The sequence below is a fragment of the Vicugna pacos genome, chromosome 5 (assembly GCF_048564905.1).
Source record: "Vicugna pacos chromosome 5, VicPac4, whole genome shotgun sequence".
NCBI classification, from domain to species: Eukaryota; Metazoa; Chordata; class Mammalia; order Artiodactyla; family Camelidae; genus Vicugna; species Vicugna pacos.
The window spans coordinates 41817400-41839462 of record NC_132991.1 but is presented as its reverse complement, the minus strand read 5'-3'; the positions used below and the strand labels follow the sequence as shown (position 1 = coordinate 41839462).

Below are 22063 nucleotides of genomic sequence, written 5' to 3'. Positions count from 1 at the left end.
GATGAGATCTGGTATGTAGATAGCCATCTGATTTTCTCCTCCAGACGTTTTTCTGAAATGGGTGGCCTCAAGAGTTAAGGGGAGCGCATAATACCATGGAAGAGGTGACCGTTCTGGTCTCCATGGCTGGTGAGAGTCTTCACAGAGAAGCTGCTGCTGGCTCCCATTTGAAGCTGAGAGCCTTGGGTCTGCTGAAGGGTGTAACCCCTTGAGGGATCAGGGTATCAAAGGATATGGGATTTTTCTTTTAAGCATTGGCTGAATCTAAAGCCCCTGAAAGCGCCCCCTGCCCTCACCCCTCTGCTACTTTTAGAGCTGCCTAAAATGCCGATGCCGTAGTGGGGGATCTGGAAGACAGCTGGGGGCTGGCATTTGCATGAGCCTGTACCACTTTTTTAGACCTGCATCTAGGAGCTAGGAAGCCTTAGAGGAAAGACACCTTTATAACACAGTACAGTATTCTCTCTCCATGTAATATTTGTCTCTATGTATATAGTGCTCAATTACGCCCTCCTGTTTAAATGTGGTAAACTATTTTAACATAGTACTATTCTTAAACATTCAGAGAGTTGTCTCCTGCAGCATTTCATCTGTGGACTCTGACCTGCAACTTTGGCGTAGTGACAGTGCCAAATGTGATGTCTCCTAAGTCTGTATTCTATTCACTTCTTAAACACACACACGCACACACACACACACACACTTTATGGTGCAGGTTCAGCTAATTTCCTGTTGGGTTTGTGAGTTATTCTTGTATCCTAGGTAAATAATCCCTGAATGAAATTGATATATTTCTTTTTGCTCACTTGGGTTGGCAAATCATTGACAAATGATTTTGTAAGCAATTTACTGGGTTACCAAATACAGCACCTTTGTAAGAGCCTTGAAGCTTATGCATTTGGCATTGTTTTAGCTTTTATTTGCACCAAAGGTGGATTTTCCCTTTGAAATTGTTAAATAAAACTGAGAGAAAGGAGAATTCAAGTGCCCAGTTTTAGGGTTAAAGGCAGTAGTTTATGGTTCAGTAATATGCTGGGATATTGTTTTGCAACTAGTATAATTATAAACATATTTTAGAAACATGAAAAGTATTTATGATCTAATTCACAATGCAAATAACAGAATACAGAGCTGTAACTATTGTGACTGTATATGTGAGTGTATGTAAGTTTGTGTGAGTGTGTGGATGGGTAAGGATTAGAATGTAATATGCCGCTCTGATGATAGTTGTGCTTGGGTAGGGGCTGGAAAAAATTATTTGAAACACTCTTTGTCGTTGTTTAGTGTGGTTTAATTTTAAGGAAGGGAGGAAAAAAAAAGCTTTCATTTGGCTGGTTAATTATTTCTTTTAAGCTTCCAAAAGTAAAAGAGTGGGATGGAAAAAAATACCTCCAAATACCAAATATTTGTATTTCTTATTTTGGTTTTATAAAATGTTTATTCATAGGAGGCAGCACCCACAAATATCCATTTGTAAGAGATGACTGAACAACTACTTTTCCCCAGAAATATCTCTTAAATATGTGAAAGCACATCCCCCTCCCCTGCGGGCCTCTTCTCCCGTAGTAAATGGCAGACGGCAGCAACTTGGTTTTGACATTTCTTTCCCCTACACCCTCACCCTTCCTTGTTTCTCGTGTTGGAGGTTGATGGAACAGTGCATGGTAGCTCAAGCCGTTTAAATTGTCATCTGGAGCAAGTAGAATTTATGCTGGTGGAAGGACCCGTGCTGGTGGACAAGGTTTGGGAAGGGTGAAGAGAGAATCAAGGCTATTCATTATAAAATGCAGTGATGATTATAGGAGAGGTGATTCATATTTAGTTTTATTACCTCAGTGTTTTCCCCCCGAGATGATTTCCAGTCTGTCAGCTTTCATCCTGGCCCTGATCCTCATTAATTCGTGCCTGCACATTTATGGCAACTCCCTGACCAATCTTGCTGCGTCTACCCTTGCTCCACATGCAAGCTTACCTCCACAGAGCAGCCAGAGCGAGCCAGGTCATGTAATTCTTTTCAGAATTCTCCAAAGCACTTATTTTGGTCTATAAGTCTCTCTCCATGTGTTCAACCCTGCTGACCTATCTGACCATCTCTTTTTCCATCTGCCCTCTTTATCAACAAACCGTAGCCACACTGCCTATTTCTCTGTCTCTTGAGCTCTCCAAACCCACCCCTGCTTCAGGCCCTTTGCACATCTCTGTGCACAGATCTTTGTATGGTGGTCTCTTCCCCTCAGCCCAGAAGTCCACACTGTCATAGCTCAGGTACTCTCCCCATCAATTGATATATCTGTTTTATTATTTTTTTATAGCACTTATCACAAAATTATCTTATTCATAAGTTTAAAAATCCAGCCTCTACACCTCTACTAGGAGGGCAGGCACTTTTTACTCTCTGCCTCATTTTCAGCACCTTAAATAGTGCCTGGCGCATACAGGAAGCCCAAAGTCTGTTGAATGAATAAACAAGTACATATTCTGTCAGTATGTCATTATATGAGCTATAAGTTAAAGTTCTTTCCAGCCCCAAGATGCTGTTGTTCTTTGTGTGTTGAAGGCGCGATCACGATGATTGTACGTGGTTAGTAGATCAGGCTTTTGGTTGCTCCCCCCACCCCATCCCCGTTGGCGGAGGAGTTGTTACATGTATCTGTCCATTGTGTTCTCCTTACTGGGACTGGATGGGCTGGAGTGACACGTGAAGCTAAGTGACCCATGAGGAGACCGGATCTGAAACTTGGGCTTTTTCAGGATTTTGGTCCAGATACTGTAGCTAGTGGGCCACAGCCCAGAGCCTGGACCTGAAGGCCTGGCCACTGTCACCAACAGGTTTCTATTACATTATGCACAGGAGGGGTCATCTTGGCGGTGAACAGGGCGAATCAAGAGGGTAGGTACTGCCTTCTGAGAGCTAAGAGTTCAAGGTAGAAGAAGCACTAGTTAACCAAAAACTTGACAGCAACTACGTAAAACTAAATACTTCCTATCACGTGTCGAGTAAATGAAACAGAAAGGAAATAAACTTATTTGTTCAAAGATCGATTTAACAAGTGCTTTCTAATCCAGTTCAGCCCAGCTATTAAAAACAAAGGTAATAAATGAGTGACTACAAGTCATATGTAACTCATGCCACCTGGGGCAGCCCTCCACAGCATACAGGTCTGCTGCCAGTTAGGGACACGGTCATGGGTGTGACGATCTGGGCCTCGTGCCGTAAGGAAGTGTCGAACATTTGACATTTGTAATGACTTTTTGTTTTTTTTTTTTAACTATCACATGAGGTAATCTGTGTATGTTGAATTTAGCCATCATATTGCTGTTGTAAAGTTTAATTGCCCAATGTGTGACTAGGGGTCCAGTACATGTTGAAAAGCATTTACAGGAATCTAGCTGTTCACCTTTGTTTACTGCGTGTCCTTAGTTAACTATAATATTTGAGGAGTCGTGTACTCTGGATTAATAAATTTCCAGATAACTGAAGCCCAACTTAATTTCAGCTGTGGTTGCTGGAAATGATTCTGAGTTTCATTACACTTTGTTGACTGAGGCAGGGAAGCAGAATTGTCCTCATTTATTTGTGGTGAATTTCTGCAAATTTCCCTGAAAAATAATAACATGTTAAGGGCAGAAGTGGTGAATCTTCATTTCTGAAGAGCTAAATACACATAAAATTCCTGACTGTGGTTCCTTGGACAGGAATTTGCTCCTTCTGGTCTCTTGCAGGCCGGGAGCTCCTTCTGCAGGCTGGTCCCTCTTCTCCCCTTGTCCTCTGGCATCTGCTTTCCCATAGCTCACACTTCCCTGCCCAGACAGCCAGAGAGGCCTACGAGGTGGGGTCAGGCACTTTTTAAAACTTTCCACTCCCTTGTTAGGTGGGTACCTGGAACCTTTGGGGGTGATTCGGGGAACCTATGTCCGCTCTGCTTTAGCAACTCAGGGAGGGGTCCGTGGACCAGCCACGTCATGCGTCTCACCTGAGAGCCTGCAGAAGCACAGACTCTCAGACCCTGCCCCAGACGTACTAGTCAGCACCTACAGTTTCACAGGATGCCCAGCTGAATATGCTACCTGCACGTCTTCCAGTTCCCATACGGTACTGACACTCTGGTCCCCAGCCCCAAGACCACAGGGAGGTAGAGTTCTCTGACATCCTGCCAGGCCCCACCCATGGCAATGTGGGATGTTGGGGGAGGACCCAGAGGGCTGGGCTGGTGGAGGCAGGGGCTGACAGCATGCTGCTTCCGTCGGGGCCCTTCACAGGGTGCTTCTCTTCGTCTTCCTGTCTCACGCAGCCTTGCTCGCAGGCCCTGATGGCTCTTGGACACTGCTTTCGCCATACCTCTTTCTTGTCTGCCTGCTACTGGGTGAGAATGTGGCAAGAGAGAAGTAGGGGGAGCCCTCTCCCCTGTAGGGTTGCCTATACTTCCTCTTGGGTGGTGTAGCTTTGGGGGAGAACCTCAGGTTGCTGGGGAGACCAGATAAGCAGGAGTCGCATTATGAGTAAAGTTAAATCACCGTGGAGAGATGGGGAGGGGTGGGTGGCATTGGTGGATAGGACTTTTTCCTCTCTGTCCTTCAGCTGGGAGAAATTTTTTAGTTCCTTGCTGCTTCATGGAGGTGGTAGCCAAGGATATTTAATTATTGGAGAAGTGGATGTAGAACAGTGAATCCTTTCCCCGCATAATTTTCTGTCCACCCAGTCACTGTGGTGTGAAAGTTGGTTGTCGGCGCTGGCTGCCGGGAGTAGGCTTCCATGAGGTGGAGTGAAGGAGCCGGCAGGAACCGGGGTGCTGTGGGAGCAGAAGTGATCTCAGGGAAGAGGGGTTTTCAGAAGCTGGTAGTAGGTGTAGTTCTGGTTTCCATCTAGGTGTCTGGGATCATCATATTGTTGGTAACATTTATATTAACAATCAGAACATAATTAAATTCTGTGCTAGACATGTTCATTAGTATTACTGCATTTGTATGTTTTAGCTCATTGAATATTTACAGCTGTCCTCTGAGGTTGATACTACTGCTGTTCTCTTTTTTGTAATTTAGGAAACTGAGGCTCAAATGCATAAGCAACTTGCCCAAGTTGCTGGTAGGCCTGTCTGGCCCCAGAGTCCCACTCCTAATTACTCCATGACCAGGAGGGAGTAGGGTGGGGCAGGATGGTGCTTGGAAGTGCAGAGTGAACATTTCGGGAGTGTTGGATATTAAAAAGGGCCATGGTAGGAATTGTATTTGAAAACAGAGTGAAATGAGAATTAAAAAAAAAAAAAAGCCTGGCCTTTGTTAGGGGAGCTTGGAAGCTTGGAATAGGGCTGGCATCTGTGCATCATGCTCCCTTGGCTCCTTGTTAAGTGATTGTCTCTAAGTGTTACACAGACCTTGCTAAACCCAGCTTGTGCATTGGGCTGATGCCCGGCAAACCACGTTCCTCCTTTGCCTGCTGGTCCCTGTTGAGCTCTGCTAACTGGGGGTTCTAGGGGGACTCTGGGGGGGTGGGAGGGGGAAAAGGGAAAGGCTTCATCCTATTTGGTTATGGTTCTTGTCAGCTTCCTTCCAGAAAGGGTCTTCCTTCTCAAGGCCGATGGTTCCAGGCTCTGGCTTCTTCTTACATCCTGGAACCGGTCTCCTGGCACCCTTCAGAGATGCCGTCAGCAGCCAGTCCTCAGAAGCTGGCATCCCAGCCCCACATGGACCCTCCCTGAGAGTCCCTCCTCCCAGCTCCTGAAGTGTCAGCACTCGCTGCTCAGACATCTGGGTCCCAGCTCTGTGGGTCTCCTTCTCTAAATGCTCAGATTCTGATAACCCCATCCCTTCTTATTGATTCCCCGGCCGGAAGGCGGTAGCTGCTTCCTGCAGTCATTCTGTGTTACTCAGTCTTTTCAGTTTTCTGACACCTGTTGAACCATTTCTTAATATAAGTAATTAATATAAATATTACTTAATATAAGTAATTACTTAATATAAAGAAGTGTCTTAGTGGGTGCTTAGTGGACCTGGTCTTAACTGGCCTCTGGTTGATAAATTTTCCCAAGTCCTGGTGTCCTGCAGAGGAGGGAGCAGAGAAGCTGATACCCAAGATCCATGGTTCCTGAACTTAAAAGTATAGACCAGTCGCTGGAGAAGCTTATTAAAAATGCAGATTCCAGGCCTCCAGTTGCGATAATTCTGATTCAATAGGTTGGATATGGGCTTAAGAGTAGAGGGAGGAGGGATAAATTAGGAACTTGGAATTAACCAACACACAGTATATAAATAACAAGGACCTACTGTAGAGCACAGGCAACTGTATTCAATACATGTTATAATGGAAAATAATCTGAAAAAAAATATAAAAAGTGAATCACTTTGCTGTCTACCTGCAACTAACATGACATTAAAAAAAAAAGCTGCTTCTTAAACAGACATTTTAGGTGTTTCTGAGATGAGTTAAGGTGTTGCCTTGTCTCACAGGCTTTGAGAAAATCTGCCTAAACCCAGGGCCTTCTCATGGGGACTCTTTCTTGGGTCTGAGGTGGTTGTCCTGGGGTTTAGAAACAAACACACTTTATTTTTTAAAAAAACAGAATGGGGGCTATGGATGTGCTAAGCTTAAGACCAAGGGCCCCCAAGGGTCCCTGGAGGCTGAACAGCCAACCCTTGTTCAGCCCAGCAAGCTCTGATGCAATCAGCTGGGAGAAAGGCGCTTCCCCCCAAATGTGTGTTGTCCACGCATGCCCAGGTCTGGGTCCAGTGAGGAGGAGGCCTTTTTCTTATTCATACAAAGGCCGCATGCTTGTAGTTGAGATGAGTAAATGGGACTGACCTTGAAGTAGATACTGGCTCTTTTTTGCATTTAGAGCCCTTCCCAGTTGCAGGTGGCTTAATGTTGGAGCAAGAGACCACTACTGTACCATGTTAAGATAGCATATTAGAACCAGGCACTCAAGTCTTTTGACCTTTGCCAGTGGGTGTATCTGTTTATCTGTGTGAATAGCAATGGACATTCCTTTGTGGAATGTTGGCTTCTATTTGGTTGATTTAATCAGTAAATGAGTGGGTTTTGCCGGGAGGAGTTGCTACCCCCTCAGAGAGAACAGGAAGTTTTTCAGTCTTGCTAGATCATGGGGCTTTGAGTTTGCAGGGGCAAGGACTTCAAAGTGACCTTTACTGAGTGTAAAAATCCAGTTTGCTCCGTAGGAATGTGTCCCTCCTGCCGTCCAGAGCCTGGTGCACTGTTTCCCGAGATGGATTTGGGAGCTGTCTTTGGCTGTCTGTCACCTCTTCACTTTAATAGGCATTCCATATTACCTTTATCATCAGGTGGACTCGTGGAAGGCCCTGCGTTATTTTAGCCTGCCATACTTTGCATGATTCCTACATGCTAAGCAGTGGCCAAGGAGTTCAATTTTTAAAAATCAAAGGTCTCAACCCATTCTAGTGGAACCTTGCTCTTCAGTATGAGTTTTCCTGTGACACTTGACTCCAGAATTGAAAGAGATGGTTGGCAGATCAGAAATGCCTTCAGGCAGATGGCCTTGGTAGGCTTGTTACTTGAAACTAATTGCCACATCCACCAACCACTACTGACTTAGAAACATGCACAGTGAGCTTACTAAGGAGAAGTGCTCTTCTTTCCAGGCTGTGTAGCCTTCTCGGGCCCGCACTCTTTTGTACAGACCCAGCTCGGAGCGCAGCTGCACCTTCCTTGCCCTCCTTGTCAGCCCAGGGATAGGTTGACATGAGTTTCATCCACCTGGCAAATACTTCCTGAGGACCTCCAGTGTTCCAGGCGGGGGCCTTAGTGGAAGGGCTGATTCTAGGAGTCATCAGGCTACAGGGGCCACTTGATAACTGTAAGTCAGGATGAGGCAGTACTGAGTCCTTGGGAGTAGAGAGGAGTGACTGACTCTGCCTGGAGTTGTTAAAGAAGGCAGCATCTCAAGTAATTCACAGCCAATCCCTGGGGCTGGGTTGTCAATTATCCCTCCACCCACTCCATCAAAATAAGATGGTCTTTTTTTTTTATTATTAATGCACATTCATGGACAGAGAGATTGTTTTATTCCAAGTTTCATGTTGGTCATTGTCAACATTAGAACTTGAATCCTAGAATGCAGTTTCAGCTTTGAGAGATCCACCTTTGAAATAAGTGCTTTTCAGACTGCAGCAGCCCCCCCACCCACAGGGCATATGCTCCGAGACCCCCAGTGGACCCCTGGAACAGCAGTACTGAACCCTAGATGCATACTATGTTTTCTCCTGTACATACCTACATACCATGAAGTTTAAATTATGAATTAGGCACTATAAGAGATTAACAGCAGTAACTAATAAAATAGGACAATTATAGCAATATGCTATAGTAAAAGTAGCATGGTCTCATTTTCTCCCTCTCAGAACGTCTTACACATTTAATGCCTCTTCCATCTTAAGTAAGCACCTATCATGTATTGTGGCTTTTTTAACTTTCATAGTTTGAGGTAAGACAGCAAAACTAGCACAATTTTCTTTTTCCTTCTTCACGATTTCACCAATGGAAGATTTGTTCTTACTGTATATCTTAGCAATCTCTGCGAACAATTTTTTTTTCTTATTGAGAACTTTCACCTTTTCACTTAAAGGAATTACTTCATGGCTTCTCTTCGGCAGATCCGAATTGCAGCATCACTCGTTTTGCACTTTGGGGCCATCAGTAAGTAAAATAAGGCTTTACCTGAACACGAGCACTACTTTACCTGGACAGTCCATCTGATAACCTAGATGGCTACTAAGTAACTAGAGGGTGGACAGAGTGGACAGAGGGGTGATTCACATCCACAGTGGAATGGAACGAGATTTGATCACACTACCAAGAATGGCGCAAACTTTAAAACTTATTAATTGCTTATTTCTGGAACTTTCCATTTAATATTTTCTGACCACAGCTGACCTCTGGAAACTAAAACCACAGAAAGCGAAACCACAAATAAGAGAGGGACGACTGTGATTGTGAATTTTTTAAATTGGCAAGTAATCATATTTACAGAGCAGTTCTTTATCTACTGTGTACCATTAAGAAAACCCAGAATGTCTACGCGTAAATCCCAATATTAATCACACTGAATTAAATGAGAATTAGCGTCTGGTGTTACTATACAGTTTCTTATCTCAACATACCACTCTTTAGCCAGGTGCCTAGAATTTACCTGTACCCCTTAATAATAATTTTCTTAATGTTGGATAATTCCAGTCCACTTTCTGAGCTTAGTAAGTACAGTATAGAGTTTTTTTTTTTTAAATTAAAAAATTTTTTTTAAATTATTGCTTCAGATGTAGCTGGAGGTCCAAGGTGAGCTTATGACATTCATTCTAATTTGATTCTACGCATCAGTTTCCCTCTGTCTCCCTTACGATCAGAATCCCGGGCGACTTCCGTTTTCCTGTGGCATTATCAGACCGTTGTTGCTGAGTTACGCACAGGCCTTGCTTTTCTTTGACGAAGTCTGTGACCACTAAAGATTTTAGCAAGCCAGGCTTTTCCAGGTACGGAAGTTTATCCGGGTCAGAGGTGAAACGTAACTCGTTCACCGAGTGCCCATTTCTCCACCTCACCCTGCTCTTTGTTACTTAGTACAGTCAGCTCGAAGTCTGCTCTAGCCACCCCACAAGGAAGCTCTACTCACTAGCTCTTTTGACAGAGGCCGGAGGAAGCAGCTCAGCCAGCTTGGCTCTTGCACAAACCAGGTCACTTAGGAGGGTCCCCTGTTTGTAGCTGCCTGGAGCGATGTGGCCTTGCTGTGCCCGGCCAGCAGTAGCAAACCCGTACAGCAAATGGCGCTGAACGCCTGTCTCACTGTTTCTGCTCTTTGCGTTTGACCTGAGAGTTGACTCTGCCCATGTTCCTTTCACACAGAACTCCCCGAATGACCGAATACCCCCGCTAGCTTTCTCTTGGTGTGAAATAGAATGAGGTGGTTGATGACGTGGTGACAGGTAGTGAATCAGTTCGGCCGTGTCCTGAGTACATTCGCATGTTACGTTGAGCCATAGGAAGTGTGACCATTTCTGATCTAGAAGTACGACCGATTCATATGTGTAATTGAATAGATAATTTTAGATTTGTACCCCTCAGATAAGGAAGGGTACCCCTTCGAAGCTAACCAGCAGTAAAACCCAGGAAGGCAAATAGGACCTGTGGCAGGCTCTTACGTGGCTCACCGTGGTTTTACATTTTTAACCAGTAATTGCTAGCCTTTCCATCTTGGGAGATCTCACACAAAATTCTGCTTTTTCAGCTTTTCCGCAGGAATCAGGATCTTGCCCTGCTAGATCAGTGATCTCACACGGGACAGGGGCCCAGGGCAGAGTGGCAGCTGTCCCCTGTAGGCCTCACAGGTGTGTCCAGTCACACCCTGGCCTGCTTCTAGCCCTCATGTGACCTGGTTGGCCTCATGGGCAGTGTGGTTGGACACATAATATAAACAGAGCACCTCGAGTAAGTTGGGCAAAGAGAATTGGAAATCATCAGCTGGACCTAAGTCATTTGTTTTGTTTGCTGCACCCAAGCAGCCAGCACTGCTACAAAGAAAGCCTGAAACAGCTCTGGACTCTGTTCACTGAGAAAGGACAGCTAAGCCCAATTAAGGAGTGTTTTCATGTGCTAAGAGATGGGCAAACTCTTGGTAAAGTCTTGGCTTGGTGCTCTTCGTTTAAGTAGGATGTGATGACAGAACTTGCTTCCGCTGTCCACCGTTCATGTCCCGGGCTAATGTAATGCCTTTTGTGTTTATTCCTTTGCTTTAAAAAATCCTGATATTTATAGGAAGGGGTTACCGGACCACTGGCCATGTCCTCACTCTAATGTAAACGTTCTTATGTACAAATGTATTTTTTTGAAAGTACCAAATATTTGTTGCTACATTGTTCATAATGGGGGGGGGCTGGACATAAAGAAAATAATGCTTAGATAGAAGAAGGGCAGAATAAATTATGGTACATCAACGTCATGAAATACCATGTGGCATTAAAATGACAAATTGGCCGGATACCAGTTGACCTGGAGGGATTTCCACGGGGAGTAATACTAGCTAAGATTTAATTAGTGCTTCCTATGTGCTCGGCACAGATCCAAGGGCTTTCCAGGTATTAACCCATAGCTGCCCTGTGAACTCGGTGCTATCATGGACATCTTACAAAGGGAGAGACTGAGGCATGGGGAAGTTAAAATCATCCAAGGATAAGCACTTGGTATGTGGCAGGGCTGGGATATGAACTGATGCAACCTGGATAGACAAAGATTTTTAAAAAATCATTTTGTTAATAAGTTAAATATCACAGTACATTTTTAGTGAGGAATTTAGCTATAGGATGTTAATACATAGCTGTTCTGAATTCTCTGGCCTATTTTCTTATGCTTTAGACTCTTAGACTCACCCTGCTGTATAAGACCGTAGAAAGCACTTAATCTTCAGGTTTTCCAGTTTAGCCCTCTTCCTCCCCCCTGTTAAATCAACTGAATCTTCCTTGTAAGCAAAATGAAACTTGGTTCTGACCTGGAGCTACTTTGCCCTCTTTCTCCCCCTGTGTAAACTACAGATGTAGTCTGTCTCCATCACGTTACAGATGGAGAAATCCCAGAGAGAGCGCCTAGCATTTATTGAGTCGATGTTTTCCAGAGATGTGAAACACATTGTGTTATTAAGCCTTGCAGGTAGATTTTATTATGCCCATTAGGGAAACTGAGACTTAGGTAGAGATAGGCCTGGTGTCACAGAGGGAATTGGTACCAGGGTTGGATAGAATTACTGTCTAACCTTTTCAAGGGATTTACTAACCTAAGGCTTGAGAATTCCAGTGGCCTACCAGAGGCCCTTCAGTTGAATCTTGCCTCTTACTGCTATTGACTTAATGAGGGAGGTTTTGAGAACTTCTAACTTGTATGGCATAATTTAGCACCCGCGGTCGTGGGAGAGTGACTTTGGTATTAGCTTGGGCTGCCGTAACAAAACACTGTGGATTGGGGGCCTTACACAACAGAGACTGATTTCTCACTGCTTCTTAGGCTGGGAAGGCCAGACCAGGCCGCTGGCTGATCTGGTTTCTGCTGAGCGCCCTCTTCCCTTCCCTTCCTCTCCTCACCCATAAAGCGAGGGGTTGGACGCGATGGTCTTTAAGCCTCCCTGCACCTCTCACATTATTGTTGATCTCTCTTACCATTGAAGGCAGTCCTCAGATTCAGAGTGGGCTGTTCCGTGTTGTCCAGTGAGTGGTGAAGTCCACTTGTGCTGTGACAGTGAGCTCAGGTCATAAGGCTTCATCTTTATTCTTTCTAGAGAGGAGAAGCTACCACTTGTTCTTCATTCAGCTGTAGTAATAAAGCACTAACAATCCTCTGGTTGTGTAGCTCCAGTAAGAGCCTTTCCCCACCACTCCCTCCCCCTTTGTAGAGTTCTGATTTGTGTCCGTATTCTTGCACTTGTCTGTGGAGGCCAGGAGGCTCTTACAGTCAAGGACTTGACTGACTCTGAGTGGCGGCCCCATATCACATGCAATTGTTTTCGCCTTTCCTGGGATTTGTTTTCTTCTTCCTGTTTTTCTGTTCTCCTGATTTGAGAATGTTCTGGGATATGGATGAAAGATGGAGGGATGGGACTCGGGGAGATTTACAACAGGTAGGGCTGAGCGGCCTGGCAGCAGCTAGTGATGTCTGCTGATTTCTCTGCTGGGTACCAGGCCCAGCGCTAACCAGCTACTTACCACTTTCTCAGTGGCTCCCTTCAGCCAGGGTCTCTTGTTCTGGAGACCTTGACTGGAAAATACACTGCTATCAGCAGGGCTCTTTGTAGTGCTTGGCTCTGGTATGTGGAGCATTGGGGATTGAACCCAACATGCAGGATTGGTGAGGCTGATCCGGTGGCACTTGGAGTCACAGCTGATGGAGCAGCAGTGAGATCAGGGACTGGGAGGCCCCTTCAAGCAACAGCTGACAGCAGTGCTTGCTCCTCACCTGCACTCTAGTGAGAGTGAGGCTCACTGGACCTTCCCTCTAGGGTTTTTTTTTTTTTTTCCTTCAACCATATAGGACAGAGGAAGACATTTTCCTAGCAGGGACAGAACAAGGAGGGTGGGGAGGTATGTGCTCTGGCTGTGGGAAGTGGACAAGAGCCTGGACCATGGGGGCTGGCAGACCTGACTCGGATCCTGGCTCAGGTGCCTGTTAGCTGTGTGGGCAGGTTTCCCGAGTCCTGGGGTTCTCACGTATGAAAGGAGTCCAGTAAGGAAAGGTGCACAGCTTGTAACGAGAATATGTGAGGAAAGTGCCAGCTGTACGGTGGGCGGTCATATGTGTGGATTCTCTTCCTCAGTGATCACAGGTGGGACTTCCTGGAATGGAAGCCTAGAAGTTGAAGGCCTGTCTTTGGAGCATTAGGGTGACCAGCTTGGGTCACCAGATCAGGGGGGCCAGAGCTGATGGTGAGACCATGGGGCAGAATTTTAGACACCCATTCAGACGCTCCCTTGGGGTGGGAAAGCCTTGATTTGCACTTGATGTCACACCTTCCTATCACATGTATCAAAAAGTCTAATCCTGGTCTCTCTTCCTTATTGCCCAAAGATGCCCCCCTTACCCCTCATGGATCATATTGAGTGACTGATTTGGGAACTAGTACCCGAAGAAAAACTTCTAAGCAGAAAGGTCGACGGTTACATCTGGCCTTCTTTTGTACAGTCCTGAGCACAAGCTTTTTCTCTCATTGACAGTCTTGCAGCAGTAGCAGATTTATGTGAAGAGAATGAGATTTTTGGTATTCTTTGCAGAATTTAGATGCCTTAACCTAGAGGTCTTTTTTTGCCCCTATGGAATATAAATCCGATTAGGAGCTCTTTGTGCTCTGCCACAAATCATTACGTGTCTACATTTTGCTCTTATAAAATATGGATAATGACATGACGCTGTCTCCTAGGAGTTTGAGTGCATTAGCTAGTGATCATGAAACCTTAGAAATGGGAGATTCATATGAATGCCGAGAGCTTTTGTAATTACACATTTGCGTTGTTTTGCTTGGCATCCTTGAAAGTTGTGCTTTCAACATGAGAATACTCGGATTGATTCCTCTTCTGATTGATGAGCAAGCTCTGAAGAAATAAGCTCAAAGAGTGCTCAAAGTAGATAAGTTGTCACAGCATCTCGTGGAAGCCCTGAAGTAGCTCAGGCTGGAGTGGCTTGGTTTGGGCTGAAGTGGGAGAAGAGCTTGAGATATTTTAAAGGCACTGAAAATAGGTAATATCAGTACCTGAGCATAGTGATGGCTTCCACCAGGGTTGCACTTAGATGCTCACGTCACTTGTCCCTGTGACATCAGACCCGTCACTTTCTCAGCCTTTGTTCTGGGTGGCAGTGAATGCACAGTACTGCAATGGGCTCTTCTCATGTGGGGCACCTTCCTGGATTGTTAATCGTCTGGAATGTTGATACTGTCTTTGTATCCTCTAGAAAAATGCCAGCTTTTCTTTTTTCTCCACCAGACAATTATTTTCAGATTTAAACTCTTTAAAAAGATGTTAAATGATAAGGTTTTTGAATACCTTGAGTAGAAATTTTAAAAAAATAGATATTAATTTATGAAGGAAGTCATGAATAGTAACCAGACAGTGTGCTATTTAATAGCTGATGGTGTTTTGTTTTGTTTTCTTTTCTTTTCATTTCAGGCAGTGGTGCTACTGCTGTGGTTCAGGCTGCTCTATGCAAACCCAGGCAAGAACGCGTAGCAATAAAGCGGATCAACCTGGAAAAATGCCAGACCAGCATGGATGAACTATTAGTAAGTAAAAGTGAAGGGGACACTGCTCGTTTCTTTTCTTAACTTACAGGTATGTAGAGGTGGAGGGGAGAGGCAGGAGAGGAGAGAGCGGAAGCAGCTTGGTGCTTTCTCCTGTTTGAACACGTATGTCTTGGAAAGCAGCCCACCTGGCTCTTTCCTCCTTAGGACTGTGTTGTTTAAGATAAAGTTTACTTTACTTTGACAAAGAGAATTTTGCTTAGTCCTCTAATCCCCAGGTGGGGATGGTCTCGTGTTGACACTGTTTTATGAAATGGAGAATAGACTCAAACGACCCAAGGTCATGTGCTACCGAGTGCAGAGTTGAATGGTGAGCTTCTGGCCCTCATGACAAAAATAGGACTGACCCCCTCCCCCCCAAGCAGTTTGTTGGTCACTTTGGCTTTCATAAATTACACGGTCTCTTATAAATTTCAGTTATTCAAAAGACTGCAGGGTAGCTTGCATTCTCATTGGCTAGTAAGAGGAACCTGTTTTTTTTGCGCAGGGCCACTGGTACTTCTGCTACATGAAGCACATGACAGAAATAATCGGAGCTTGTCGGTGTGGCTGTGACTAGAGTAGCGTTGGTTGGTTGAAGGAACATTTGCTTTGGGCTTAGCTGACTCATTATTAAATGAACAGCTTGGCAAATGGTTATTAGTTGCCCGGCAAACTGTGAAGGGTTTGAGAGTTTAATCTCATAAATATAGTTGTCATTCCACCTGCCAATTTTCTCTTTTTTCCTTTTGGTCATTTGTTTGAGGATAACAGAAAACTGCAGTGGAGGAGTTAACTGATTGGTTATCCCAACACTAATCCCAGTACAAATATTAGTCCAATAGCTCCATACAAGCTACAAAGTATAATGACAGTTGGCTCCACATGAAGAAGCCTTTTGTTAGAGTCTACATTGGGAATGGAATGTCATTAACAAGAGCTTTTTGTCTTTACTCAGAATATAGCTTTTATTTCAGGCATAATTACAGTACACTATAGTATAAACTAAGTACAAGGATAAAGCTGTACTTTTCCAGATCTGTTTGGCCTTCCATTTTAAATTAGGCTCCACGAGGCATGGATTTAACTAGGGTCTAAGCAGCAGACTGTCAGCTAAAACTCAGATTAAAGGAAGGGTTTCCACAATGTGTGATGCTAATTAAAAAAAATTTTTTTTTGCATACATGTCAGGCTTTTACCCTCTTACAAAATTTCAGCTATGCTTTGCTCTTACTGAAATGGTTACCGTATACTTTTTGTTGCATACTGTCACGGTGACCAATAAAATTGTGCCTTTGTCATCTGACTAGTTTTCAAGGTCACTTGCTGCAGTGGAAAAAGTTTTAAACAAACTGTGGGGAGAGCTGTGTCCTGCTTTTGCCACTAACTTGTTTTTTTTAATTTTAGTCAAGTTACTTAACAGCTCCGTACTGTTTGAAGAGAGAGTTGAATTGAAAGATTTCTATGATCCCAACGGGAGTCCTCAAATTCTGTGGCTATACTAAGTACATATTAATTTTTGAAAAAAATTTGGAGTATACATTTATCCATATGCCCTGTTTGGAAATGTTACTCTTGAACTTGCCCGTGACACCTGAGATTGACTGTGGGGCTCTGTTGGAGGTCTCGCAGCACAGCCGTCTTTTTGCCACCAGCAGAATATTTATACAGAAGCTGTATAAGGCTTATCTGTATTTGTGTCCGACAGCTCTGGAACCAGCCTTCTGGCTGATGCTGTGGTCTCTGGAGTCTACCAAAGCCCCCACGATTTCCCTCTGCTGGCTTTTTATCAACAGTTGGCTGCCAGTGATGACAGCTATGGAAGGGGCCTTGTGGAGGCAGCAGGGGGAGCGTCACTCCGGACCCCTTCCTCTGCTGCTCGCAGTTTAGGGAGAGCCGTCAGCGTGAGGACTGGTGCTTTTATGGCTTTGTGCTTGGCTCCGTTAATCTGAGGTCTTAAGATTTATGAGTTTTCTTCTTAGCAGTTAATTTATTTTTCATTCTTCCCCCACCCCAGTGCCCACGTTGTATGCACAGAGTAGAGGATATGTGCATAATGATCTAGTTTTCGTTTTAAAAGCCATGTTGATGTGTGGCTTTGATCTTTCCTTAATCCTGGAACTTTGACCTTTTGATGTCTTCCTATTCTCGAGATGGGGAGAATGGCTGTGGTCCTTTAGGACACACAACTCCCAGGTCCCTTGCGAGCAAAGAGAAACGGCGTTTACAGCACAGCCTGCCTGATGTTGCCGGGCTTTTGTGGCCTAGCTCTTGGCACATGACTGTGTGGCGCGAAGTTGCTGTAATCCTTTCTGTTTCTAATAGTGCTGCTGCTCGTGCTTTTATTATCTCTGTGGGTTCACATTTTGGCAGTGTTTGGACATCCGGTATCACAATAATCCTTTAATTCCGTGAGTGTGTGTGTGTTTTAACTACAGGTCAGTGCTCCACATCATTGCACAAGCTGTGCCGTGTGTTAACTGGAGACCATTGTTCTTATAAGAAACAATGGCCACTGGAATCCTTATCTTGTGGGAGTGTTATGTCATGGAAGACACAACTATCAACTATTTGCTGGCCACTGGAACAGCTGTCTCCCCTGCTGAGTGTGTGTCACCTCCTGCCACCTCCTCTGTCCTGCCCCCCCCCCCCCCGATGATGACTCCCATAGTGTGGTGGATTTTACACATGGAGGTCAGATGTGATGGTACAGAACAGTTTTGGACAACTGGCCATAGACTCTGTTCCTTTCTGTGGTGGAGACTATGTAGATTTTCCTGTGTCGTGGAATTTGTTTGAGGTTTGGCTGAAGAAGAATTCAAATGATTTCTGAAGCAAAGTGATCATTAAAGTGTCACCTTCTCTGAGAATAAAGGGAGGAGAAGAAATGTTCAGTGAGATCACTGGTGCTAAATAATTGGTAATTTAAATAAAATTTCTACTGCTGAAATAAATGAGTACTGTAATATTCCTCAAAGATAACTTAGTTCTAGATCTAAGATACAGTTATTCATTTATTTGGTGAACACTTATGTTTCTACATTGTGCTTAGGCCCATAAAAAGGATGAAGTTTGGGTGTATACACGGGAGCCCAAAGGTATATGCTCATTAAAAATTTGTTTCATTTTTAACAGCAATTAGATTAGAACTCCCTAGAACTCCTTGGCTTCACATGAATAGCATTTACCTCTGTTCAGTCTCAGCTAATTATTTTTCTATGTGTTCTTTAAAATTCTTACATGTTTTAGACTTTGACCTTTAACTACATTCTAGTCTCTCTAGGTATGATGATCTTGGTGGTTAATTTTCCAGGAGCCAAGGGGTTACTGGTCTGTTCTATATTCTTAACCATCCCAACCAAGATAGTTTGATGATTTCTGAAATTTGTTAATCCCACATTTGTTGTTAACCCCACAGTGGTGTAAATGCCTAATTATAATTAAACATCCTCTGGGAGATGTTTATGGTTTTAGAGCAGAACATGTTAAATTCATAGTTATTAAGACCCTACTAGATGCTAGGCACTGAACTCGTGATGGGAAAACAGAGGGCTCCTGTTTCTTTTTTGTGGAGCGTCAGTAAGTTTCTTCATTTTGGGGGGGAGGTTGGTGAGATGTTTCTGAGCTCGGAATATCTTTATGCACTTCTTCTCCCCTTTATTTGTCTAGAAATGGCTTAGCAGATTGATGGTTACATTCTCTAATATGTGCTCCATTGAAGAAGTTCTTACTTACCAATAGGAATTAAGGCTTGCTAAGTGGGTCTGACCCACTGTCATGCAGCCTAGCACATTCTAGTTGAAGATGGCCTTGAGGTTTCTTGGAAGAGCTTGGTTCTCTGGTTTGTGGTCAACCTCAAAGGTTAGGGATGCTACTCGAGAGCACACTTGGCTTCTCTTAAAATTCATTACGAGTAGAGAATTAATCTATTAGCTTGTTCTGAAGTCATCTGTCTTTTTCAGTTTCTGTCACCAGGTGACAGTCAATTCCATAAATGTGACACAGTCCTTCCTTTCATTTATCCTAAATCCCACTTTTTTCAGCCTCCAGAGAATTCTCTTGGTTTTTACCCAGGGATTGATAAACGTGTCAGTTCATCACCTTACTAGATGTTATGATTTTTAGACTCTAATCATATCCTTCTTAATTTTTTTCTGTAGACTAGACTTCTCATATTTTTAGTCTGTCTTTGGTACTGACTCACAGAAAACTCAGTACCATTTTCTCATTCTTTCATATACATCAGTAACATCAAAACTTAACTCAATTCTTAGGGGCAGGAGTGCTCTAGGTGTAGGGAAAATCACGACTCTGAGCTGGGCAGTGTTTGTTTATTAAAAAGGGGGAAATACCTGCTAAAATTGCAGTAATAAATAATGATCATTAAAATATTTTAGCTTGTGATGGGTGACAAACATGAGCAAAATTGTTTCAAAAACAACTGTGTACCACTGAATGCTAAAACTTGTGGTAGAGGGGAGTCTGCCTCCGGGGCCAGAGGGCCTGCGTTCTCTGCTTGAATCCTTGACTTTGGATGAATCACTTTCAGCTCTGGTTCTTAGTCCCCTCACTTGTTCAATAAGGAATTATACACGAAGGCAAAAATGTTTTTTCATCACCAAAGTTTTATGATTATTTATATTTAAAAATTTAACTATTTTAATGAAATCCCCACTTAAAACCACTTGAACAACAACACTAATTACTAGTAAATTATGCCTTGTGATTCGGGGGAGTGTCAAGTCACTCCAGTATTGCAGTGTAACAATAAAAAAAACACTGTAAATTTGTAGATTTCAGTACACAGTGTGCCATGTGTTTCACCTATGTACAGAATGAAAAAGTTTCTCAGCCTTTAACTAGAAAATTCTGGCATTTGCCCTTCTCTTCCTGTGTCATCTTTATAGAGATATTTTGCTATGTCTCACTGACAGTATTCGCAAGGCAATCTAGCACTTGCTTTTCCTCAGAACACTGCCCTGCTCTCAGTTTGTTTTCTGCTATAGTGGTACTTCATTGATTATTCCTTATTTCTCTTAAAAATTTTTTTTTTAAAAAATTGTGTTTTTTTAGAAGGGAGGTAATTAGGTTCATTAATTTATTAATTTATTATTATTTTTAATGGAGGTGCTGGGGATGGAACCCAGGACCTCGTGCGTGGTAAGCACATGCTGTACCACTGAGCTGTCCCCTCCCGCCTTCCTCATTTCTCTTGATCTTGGGTTCCCTCCCTGCTCTCCCTTCTCTCCCCCTGCTCCTTCCCTGTTCTCCCCTCCCACCTTCCATACTTTCCTTCCATCTCTTTAGAGGAATGAATTAGCTACAATTTGTAGGTTATCTTGAGAATAAAACTCTAGATACTTAACTTTGTCTAATGGTCATTTGAGAGACTACTTATCTCCTGTTATCTGACACAGGCTTCTCTCATCCTTTTAAGTTAAATTACATTATTTGGGAGCCTCTGAGCAGTTCCTCTAGTTAGAAGGTCTTTTTCCTCCCCCTTTAATTGAGGTTTTTAAAAATTAAATGCAACTTTTTTTGTGTGCTTTTTAATCTAATCTCTGTAATTGTGTTAATACTTCTGCAAATCTTGTTTATTGTAGGAAAAAATTTTACCAGCTTGAGGATGTCAGCTTAAAAAGCTGGAAGCTCTAGTGTATGTATGGTTTCTCTGCTGTATCAATTAAAGTATTTTCCATTCTTTTTGAGCTAGAGGACTTTCTGATTAGTAACTCAATTATTCGTATCCCAGCTCATCCCTGATCATATGTGGTAACAAATTACATTTGGTTGTTTCTTGTAGATCTTTCATACCAAGGGCATAATATTAAAATGCAAGCCTGCTTTGCTGAGTGTAGTACTATTTTGGTCATTTCAGTCTCAAGAACTGAGTTTTATACTGTCATTTGTCCTTTGCCACTTGGCTTTGTAATTGTTTTCATATATTTGGTGTTTGTGTTTATCCAACTATAGTCCAATTGAGGACAAAATTAGACATGAGAAATTTTGGATAATTTGAAGAGATGACATTTTTAAGAAGTAAAAGAATATCATATATGCAAAATAATTCTTACAGCTCTAAAGTTATATTAGCTTAGGAATATGTATGATTTGGTTTGAGAAAACAACTTTATTTTTAGAACATTAAATTTAAAAGTTATGTCATAGTTGATTGAGATAATAATTAAATATATGAATTGCATATACTTTTAAATATTCTTACACATTTGTTAGAAATGGCTTGCTAAAATGTTCAGCATCTTTTTTTTTTCAAAATTAATCAGAAATCAACATTATAAGGACATGCAGGTTTCTGGACTTACGTGTGCTCGATGACAAAGAGACCCAGCACAAGCTCATTTTCAGAGTAGAAGAAAGTGGGGAAAACATTCCCAGAGTGAATGCAACTTCAGTTACATCTCCTTTTTTTTAATACTTCACTTTTGCACTTAATGGAAAATGTTGCTTGGTTGAGGCAAATGGCTTTCCTGTGTTACCATCTTTGTTAGCTTGGCTTGGATATTTCCACAAGTAATTAATCTGCTTCTGATAAAGGAGGACTTGGAAGCACTCAAGCGGAAGGCTGGAGAGTGCTTGGGGGGTAGGTTTCTCCCATTTTTGCAGGAGGGTGGTTCCCCAGCAGAACCCCAGGCTGCAGACGGTACCCACGTGTGGGGCAGGGGAGGCCGTAAAAAAGAAAGACACGTTTCGCCTCACATTCTCATCCTTTGGTGATGCAGCCAAATATAGCAGCAGTGCTGCAGGTTGGCCTGGAGGTTTCCAGCAGCATAAATTGGCTGGCAAGAAAGATTCTCTGCGTTTCTGTTTTAATGAAGTCTTCGACTTCACTTTCTCTAGCACTCCCAATCACAGACGATTAAATGACCATATAGCGGTTGTGGATAGCTGAGCCTGATTCAGATTCCTGATGCCCGTAGGCATCCTTGTCACTGTCTGCCGAAGAACTTTCTTAGCCAGCGCTGGAAGAAAATGACTCTTCCCCACTGAGTTTGCTTGTGGGATTTCAGCATCAGTCCTTTATCCCTTGCGTTCTCTCCTCTTTTTCTTTTGGTGAAAATACTATTCCATCAAACTATTCTAGCAACTTCTTCATTTCCAAGCAAAATTGTTTTTTGGTTATTTTTTGAGATCAGTTTTTGCAGAATGCCCCCATCTTTGTGACGTCATAACCAAGCAGATAGGCCCTGGGATGGACATTCTGTTCTGTCCAAAGTAGACATTTACCCATTGTGATTTCTCTGCTGACTTCCAGACCTCCAGCTCCCCTGATT

The 22063-nt window shown here is 43.3% G+C and overlaps 1 protein-coding gene across 2 annotated transcripts in view; it reads left to right on the top strand.

Moving 5' to 3' along the window:
• Positions 1-22063, top strand: part of STK39 (serine/threonine kinase 39) — a 254238-nt gene that overhangs the window by 39507 nt on the left and 192668 nt on the right. For both annotated transcript variants that reach the window (XM_072961102.1, XM_072961103.1), the window contains exon 2: positions 14662-14774. In XM_072961102.1, coding sequence (XP_072817203.1) covers positions 14662-14774 — 113 coding nt within the window. The remainder of the gene's footprint in view (positions 1-14661; positions 14775-22063) is intronic.